Raw genomic sequence first — 8,773 nt, 5'->3', positions numbered from 1 at the left:
GTATCAAAGCTAATTAGTGGCAGAGCCATCACCCAAACTCAGGATCCTGATTCCAGAGACCACGCTAGACAACTTCATCTGGAGCTGAGCAGGAAAGAACAAGGAAAATCCAGATTTCCTGGTCTCTACTTGGTTCCTTTTTAGGTACTTGTAGACCAGTTACTCTAGATGGGAGCTGAGAGACCACGTAGGCCAGTAAGTGAACTCTCTTAATCTCGTGTCCATGATGGACATGACCAGTCAGCCACATCACTGTCGTCTACTAATGCAAGGCAAGCCCTCAGAGTCCTTCTCAACACACCTCTCTGTGCCACCTGTACCAATCTGATATGGGAGTGTAAAGGAAAAGCCTGGAAAGGGCCTTGCAGTCCCTCCATACCAGTATTCAATTCTGTATTCACCGCAGTGACCCCATTAAAGACTTTAATTAAGGACCTCATTAAAAGACCCCATTGATAATGACCTCCCCTTGCACCATCTCCTCCTAGAGGGCCTAGTGTTGTGCACGAAGAGGATACATGTGGGTTCTTGTCTCCTCTTTCTCTTTGATATTTTTAGCCATTGGGCACCTCGTCTGCAATGTGTGCTCAGGGAGTGAGGCTGAACTAGATTGCTGGTTTTCCAAACGTGTTCCTTGAATCCTTGGGGTGTGAGGGCATGTGGGCCACCTATTATGCTTCAAACAGACCCAATCCACTACAGTGTATTTGATGAACAAGTTTTGGCTATTTGATTCCATTTGGAAAAGGCTTTAGTGGCTAAGCAAATAGTTTAGAAATGCACAGGAACCTCCATACTGTTTTCCATAGGGGATGCACCAATTTCCACTCCCACCAATAGTGTACAGGGGTTCTCTTTTCTCCATGTCCTCACCAACACTTACTGTGCCTTGTCTTTTTTATAAAAGCCATCCTAAGAGGTGTGGAGTGATACCTCATTATGGTTTTGATTTGTATTTCTGGGGAGATGTTTGTCAAAGTGTACAAACATTCGGTTATAAGATGAATGAGTTCTGGGGGTCTAATGTACAGCAAGGTGACTCTAGTTAATAATACTATATTATATACTTGAAATTTGCTAAGAGGGTAGATCTGAAGTGTTCTCACCATGCACATGCCCCAAAAAGTTAACTATGTGTGGTGATGGAGGTGATGGATGTGTGAGTTAACTTAATTGCAATAATCATTTCATAATGCATGTGAATATCAAACCATCATACTGTACACCTTCAATATATACAACCTTTATTTGTCAAATTTCCTTAACAAAGCTGAGTAAAGAATGCACAGGAAGTCAAGATAAATAAGAAATATTCAGTTCTGATGTCCTATAACACTAAAATTCCAGGGCACTAAGATTCTGTGACCACTAGATTGAATTATGGGGTGAGTTTCTCATGTGCTACAATTCCTGGGTTCCCAGAGACCAAGCAATGTTCAGAGCTGCTGAGATCTCTCTGCATTTGGTTGGGAGCCTAGCAGAAGTTTTAGGGCCCCTTTCTGGCCTCTGAAATCCTAAAGACCACCATGTGAACAAAGGGACGAGGGAAGGTGCTTGAATCTCCTCATCTCTTCATGCCCTTTGTCTCCCTGACTCTTCCCCCACTGCAGATGGTTCATTTCAGAGAAAGCAGAGCTTGTAAAAATGACCCTCTAGGGTACCATTTGTGTTCAGTCATTCCAAAAACATGCATGAATGAAAAATGTGTCGTCCCCTCCCCCAAGGTTGCCTCTTATGTCCTGTTAACTTGATGGAATCCAGAACAGCAATTCAGGACCTGCCTTTTTCATGATTTGTTCATGACCCTAGCCAAGCAAAGGGTTCCCTGGAAGCTCCCACGCCCTGCGCTGTCTTTAAAAGGCATGCAGAGCAGCCAGAGCTTCAGGGAGGCTGAGACAAACCCAGAAACCAACAGCTCTCAGGTTGAAGCTGGTAACCTCCCCCCTCAACATGAAGGTCTCTGCAGCACTTCTGTGCCTGCTGCTCACAGCAGCTGTCTTCAGCACCCAGGTGCTGGCTCAGCCAGGTAAGTCCCTTCTCTCTCTACAGCAAAGCTGATCACCACCAGAACTGTCAGATCAGCAAGAATCTGCAGAGACTTGCTGCAGACCCCTTCATTTTAAAGACGGGAAAACGGGTCCCATGAGTGACAAGAAGAACCCCGACCTCACAATCAGAGAAAGAGCCAGAACTAGAAACCCAGGTTACTGAGGTCTGTCCCCACATTCTTGCCTGACATGAGTACTGAGAGTGATGTTGTGTCCATCCATAATCTGGCTGCCTTCTCATGCTTGGGGATGGGGGCACACAAAAGAAAGACCCTCTCTTATTGCAGGCACAGGGGGCATTTTTGTCAGTGGTGGAGAGAAAAAATAATGCTTTGACTGTACACCCCAAAATTTTACTGGATCCCCAGACAGTTTTCAGAAACAGTGGTTAGAGGAAGGGAATGAGGTCCCAGGGGAATCTCTCAAGGTGACGTGTTGTGATTGTATCTATATGTTTGTATCATAACTCATGTTTTCATCCTCTGATGGCTTAGATTTACTGCATGTATCAGTATGAATAAGACAATGCATGCTGTGGTAACAAACAATCCTAAATTATCAATGGCTTAAAACAACAAAGGTTAATTTCTTACTCATACTAACTATCTATAATGTATTGGCTAGAGCTTTTACTTCATATGCTCAGGACTCTGGATTGATGGGGCAATTGATGGATTGGGAACATCGCTGCTTACTGTAATGAAGGAAAAGAAAGCTCTCAAGGGTCTTGCACTGACAATTACAAAAGCTACCTTAGAAATGATACTTGTCACTTTGTCTTCTCACTTATTGCTCAAAACTTGTTAATGGTTCCAATCAACCAAAAGTGGCCAAGACTTGCAAGTCTATCATGCGTCCAGAAAACAGAGAATGGAGAGTATTTGATGAACAGTATTATGACTATCACTTAGTGACATAGCTGTTCGTAATGACAAAGTTGGAGCTTATTGCATTGACCAAGCTTTTTCCGTATTCTTGCCTGTAGCGATGGGTCCCTACTGTACAGCTGGGGACACCAAATCAAAGGCAGAGGTACAGGACCTCAGAGCAGATGGGTTCTGCCTCCATCTCTTACATTTCCTTGCCTTCCTGAAATTTCTTTCCTTACAAAGTCATGCTTAAAAATTATCTACATATCATTAGTGCTCAGTCTTTCTATTCATTTCTCCCCGGTTCAGCTGCTGTCCCAACCGTCTGCTGCTTTAATGTGGCCAGAAGGAAGATCTCCTTTCAGCGACTGCAGAGCTACAGAAGAATCACTGACAGCAAATGTCCCCAGAGAGCTGTGATGTAAGTAGACAAAACCTACCCTCTCCCAGCCCAAAATTCCATTTCTGGGGGATAGAGCTCTTGAAACTGCATTAGAGTTACCTGAAGCCTTACCCTTAGAGAGTTCCACCTCTATAATCCAATCCATGTGTTTTCACAACAGGAAAATTTCCCTCTAGCTCCCTGCCTGGAAGTTTGTTCAGGTCATACCAGTTCCTTCGAGTCAGGAGCAAGAATGGCTTTAAGAGCCATCAAGAGCAGCCACTGACCCTCAGCATCCCATCCTTCCTCTATCTCCTTCCTCTGCTCCCATGGTAACCCATTCATCCCAAGGCAGATGGTCCTGGAAGGTTTAGGATTAAATCGGCACAAGTTTCAAAGAGGATCCTTAATAAGTTCTTTCCCTCTCTCCCACAGCTTCAGCACCAAGAAGGCCAAGAAGTTCTGTGTTGATCCCCAGGAGAAGTGGGTCCAGGATGCCATGAAGTACCTGGACCAAAAATCCCAAACTTTGAAGCCATAAATATTCACCTTTTAAAACCAAACCAGAGCCTCAAAATGCTTGATTCATTCTCCTGATCTTCCTAAGATGTATTCTGAGATAACCTCATTCCAAAAGGAATGGCTTTTATTTAATAATTAAAAAAATATATATTGCATATAAGTTATTGACTTTTTAAAAAATCCTCTGCCATGAATTTTTGTTACTTTTGAAATGTAAAGCTTTGGTTGGGTCCCTCCCCCTCTGTGAGGCCCAAATCAATCCCCTGCAATGTATGAGTAATGTTGTCTCTCTCCTCTTTAATTCCCTGGAATCTTGTAAGGGTCCTGGCAAGGATCATCGATACAAAAATGTTTTGTATTTTTAAGAAGACATTGCTCTTGTGAACCAAAGGTGTGGCTCATAATGTTAAATGGAAATACATGTTATTTTAAGAATTCAGAAAATATATTTTTATTACAGTCAGCAGTCGTATATTTTGTGGGGAATCCACATTGAGCTGGGAGGGAGAAAGACGGAAGTAGGGGTGAGAGGTATGGTTATGGGGGCGGTAACGGTGTTCCTGAGAAATGGCCTTTTGGTTCTGCTGGTCTGCAATGAGATTCAGGGTAAAACTGACAAGACCAGACAAAACCTTTCCATCCCTCTAATTCCAGTGCCCAAGAGAGGTTTCCCAGACCCCAGGTACTTCAGTCTCTTATTCAGCAGGACTCACCACCATTCCTTGGCTGGCCAGCCCCATGCTTGCCCCAAATCTCTCCCATGACCCGTTGCAACAGCCTGTGATATTCTCCCTGTGCCTGACATTACTCCTCTGATCATCCTCCAACCCAAGATAAACAGAAGAGAGACATTGGGAAGTCAGAGGAAGCCTAGATAACCCTTGACAAGAGGTTTATTTAGACTAAGGCTTTATCAGCACTTAAGGAGGCTTCATCCTGGAACTTAAACCAGGTCTTCATGGATGGACAAGCGCAGGGGCTCTTTGCAAGCTCTTTCAGGCCAGGTAGAAAGGAGACAGGTATAGTCTGAGCGAATGCCTAGAAGCGGGGTGGGGGGGGTATTATAATGTGTTTATCAAGTTGGGTGGAGGCCCACTGGGAAGATGTTAGATTGGGGTCTGTGTGAAATGGTGGGGAAATCTGGGAAGGAAGGTTGAGGCCAGTCTGTGAAGGTGGGGAGTTTATGCTCCATTCAGATAGTCATAAGTAAGATGAACATGTCATTTTTATCACCCAAATTAGGGCACGTTTGAGAATAAAAGGAGGCACCATTAATAATTATGCTGGGACAACAGATACAAATTAACACCGACCCTGGCAAGTCGGAACATCTGGTCACCCTAGTGCTAATAGACATTGAAAGTTTTGGTTTAGTGGGGAAGGGGAGTGCCATGATCAGCGGGTCTTCTTCAGTCAACACCTCTATGGGCTGCAGTGGGAGGGGTAAGGGGGTGCAGCTGGTACACTCTGCAATGTATAGGCATGAGGTTGTTAAACAACAAAAATTCTACTGAATAAGCTTAAAGGTCAAATTGGCTTTATTCAACAATGCATGAATCAGGCAGCAGCCCATCTAGCAATAAAAAGGAGCTTCCCCAAGCTGTAGAAAGGAATGGTTTTTTAAAGGCAGAAAGGGGATGGAAAAAGGAAATTATTAGCAAAGAATGCATTGTTTCAGGCAAGGTCACCTTCCTAAGGAGAATGGAAGGACCTGGCAGTTGGGTCAGCTCACTAGTGTTGACCGGATAATTCCAGGTAGACTGGTTAAAGGTCACAATCCTGGGGGGTTGAACTGAAGTTAGTTCAGGTAATAAGTCTTGGTTTGCTGATGTGGGGTTTAGCACAAGTGACTCTATTTGGGGCCTGCTGTCTCCTTTTTATTTTGTTTTATTTATTCCATTTTATTTTTTATTTTTTCTGTCTCCTTTTTAAAACTATCCCCCACCCCACCGCCGCTTTCGATCAGACTTTCAGAATAACTGAGACATGAGATCAAAATTTAAGGCATTAGCACCACTCTTAGCTACTGCTCTGTAGTTCTCACAGCTTTTATCCATCCTCTGTGTGGTATTCACCATTTTTTCCTACATCAGGACCATTTTTTCCTACATCGCTGTGATGTCCATAGGTCATGGTTTCAGGTCCACGATTTTTAAGTTGGCTATTCTCTTTGTTCGTCTTCTGACATTCCAGTCTTAGAGAGAATTCAACAGAACAGGGAGATTACTATGATTATTATAAGCCAGATAATCCCTAATGTTTGGAGTGCACTTCGAGCCATGGTCTCTAAGACCCAAACCAATCAAAATCAAATAAGTCAAAGAAAGAACCATTGAAGGAGTCACCTTCCTAAGCCAAGTGGCTTGCTCAGTGGTCTTACATAACCGAGTCTCAGCTTCCCCAGAAGGGTTAATCCAGGTGCAGCAAGTGGTGTTGACCACAGCACAGACCTCTCTTTGTCCAGCTAGAAGATAATCAAGGGCTATCCTATTATTAAGAGGAACCTTGACCAGAGAGTTTAAGGATCTTTACTGGGCAGCTATTGCCTTAGCAATGGAATCTGCAATGTCTTCAGGAGTTAAGGAGGGGTCCCTGATCATATTGTCATTTGTATTTACTCATAACCAGGGAAGTATGGCCCTGCCAAAGGAAGCTAATCTTGAGTCATGAACACCTTCTGATAATTCCTTTCTAACTCAGTGGTGTAAATCCAGGGAAGTCAAGCAATGAGATGACTTAACTCATTTGTGGAAAGTTAGAGGCACAGTTAGATAACCTAAGAGGCATTGCCTGGCTGTGCCCTAGGCATCTAGGCATACATAGGCCCAGGGAGAATGAAAACAACCACAGAGAGAGACAAAGCATGTTGAGGCACAGACCATTCTGGGTACTGTTAATAGACTCATTCACAGGGTTTGCTGCATTTACCCATCCAAGCCAGGGGTCAGTCAGGTCTTCAGCACATATGGGAAGAGAATCTCTTAGCCTGAAATAAAGAGTCATCCTAAATGCTTTGTAAAGATGTGCACTGCTGGTGAGATCTCTTAGCGATTGGGGGGGAGTCTGATTTAGATAATCATGGGAACGTGGGTTTGCAAATGTACTAAGATTTTTGTAGGTATTTGTGTCTAATTGAGTACATACAGTTATGATTTGACAAAGGGAAAAACAAGGCACAGGATGTTCTGGTGATAAGAGTTGAACTTAGTAAGAGAGTTCTAAATGGGGGTCAATCGTAGTTTGCAGTGACATTGGAAATAGAAGAGAAATTGGTCACAGAGGGTCTCTAGCATCATGGATAGATCAGAATCTTTGAAGACAAATTGAGCATTCTGAAAGGTTACTCCCCTTAGCAATGGCCTGGGAGATACAGATCAGAGTGTTATCTTTCCAAGCCAATGCCAGACTAAAAGAGAGAAAGAGAAGAAAAAAAATTTCATGTTCAGTTAAAGTATGAAGTCTTGATCCGGCGTCTTGGGTGGAAACAGTCTACTTTGAAATCAGCTGCTTCTCTCTTATAGTTTGGTTCAGGGGTCTCCAGCATCTGTACAGGACCAGATGTCAGGTGGAGGCTTCCTTAGCTGTGATGTACGTACCCAAGGCTCAATGCCCTCTAGTTTCACAGCAGTGTTACTGGTCAGGAACACTTGGTAAGGTCCTTTCGAACGGAGTCCGAAGGCTGTTCTCCTCTGATGACGTTTCCAGAATACCCAGTCACCAGGCTCCAGACTGTGACCAACACGATCTTTTGAATTGGAATACAGGAAATCTTCTTTAACCTGTTGATAGGCTTTAGCATAAGACTTTAAAGCCTTACAGTAGCTGATCACATTAGCATGAAACAAGGGATCAGCAGACCGTTGTATACCAAGGGACATTTGTCTACCGGTGACTATCTCATGTGGAGTGAGTTTATGTTTCCCAAAGGGTGTATTACAAACAGTCAGCAAGGCCAGAGGCAACATCTTAGACCAAGGGAGTCCAGTAGTTTCAGCAAGTTTAGAGATTTTAAGTTTGAGGGTCCCATTAGTTCTATCTTGCCTGATGATTGAGGGTGATAGGGACACTGATGACCCCAAAAACTTTGCAGGGTTTTTGCTAAGGCTCGTATGATTTCCCCCCCCCCCCCTGAGAAGTGGGTGCCTTGATCACTGGAGTTTGTGGAAGTTTTGCCCAAAGTGGAAAACACATTTTCTAAAAGTTTTATTTTCCATTATGAGGGCGTCAGCCTTGTGGCAGGGAAAAGCTTCAACCCATCCAGCAAACATACATACCATGACAAGAACATAGTGATAACCCATTCTAGGTGGCAACTGAATGAAGTCCAGTTGCAGGTGTAAAAGGGTCCACAGGGAGGAGGTCGGAGGCCTCTGGGAACAAAGATAATTTTTCCAGGATTAGGGACCTGACAGGTCAGACATTTCTGGTAAACGGTTTTTGCAATTGTATAGGCATCTTCCCACCAAAGTTTACTTAAAATTTGAGTCATCTTAAATGCACCATGGTGAGTGAAAGAATGCAAAACCTGAAAAACGGGACTGGCCAGGAAGCTGTGAAGAAACAAGTGGCCATCTTGATTTCCCCATAACTCTTGACTGTTTATTGAATTTACAACCACAGTCAATCTTAATTTCTCTGACTCAGGAGCAGATTGTTGCTCTGTTGCAAGGACATCAGCATGGCGGAAGTCTGGCAGCAAAAGGTCACAATATAGAGGCAGAATGGACTTCATCCACATGTGCCACAGCTTTTTTTTTTTTTTTTTTGGCTACCTTGGGTCTTTGTTTCTGCGCATGGGCTTTCTCTAGTTGCGGCGAGCAGGGGCTACTCTTCGTTGCGGTGCGCGGGCTTCTCATTGCGGTGGCTTCTCTTACTGCGGAGCACGGGCTCTAGGCGCACGGGCTTCAGTAGTTGTGGCAAGTGGGCTCAGTAGTTGTGGCTCACGGGCTTAG

The 8,773-nt window shown here is 43.9% G+C and overlaps 1 protein-coding gene across 1 annotated transcript; it reads left to right on the top strand.

Annotated features, from left to right (window-relative positions):
• Positions 1-1,896: 1,896 nt before the first annotated feature.
• LOC118886916 (eotaxin-like) lies at positions 1,897-4,211 on the top strand. The gene is made up of 3 exons (XM_036837284.1): positions 1,897-2,026; positions 3,227-3,338; positions 3,735-4,211. The coding sequence occupies exons 1-3, from the start codon at positions 1,951-1,953 to the stop codon at positions 3,838-3,840; spliced, it is 294 nt and encodes a 97-aa protein (XP_036693179.1). The 5' UTR covers positions 1,897-1,950; the 3' UTR covers positions 3,841-4,211.
• Positions 4,212-8,773: the final 4,562 nt, after the last annotated feature.

Source organism: Balaenoptera musculus, chromosome 20 (assembly GCF_009873245.2).
Source record: "Balaenoptera musculus isolate JJ_BM4_2016_0621 chromosome 20, mBalMus1.pri.v3, whole genome shotgun sequence".
Taxonomy (NCBI): Eukaryota; Metazoa; Chordata; class Mammalia; order Artiodactyla; family Balaenopteridae; genus Balaenoptera; species Balaenoptera musculus.
This window is presented reverse-complemented; position numbering and strand designations above follow the sequence as displayed.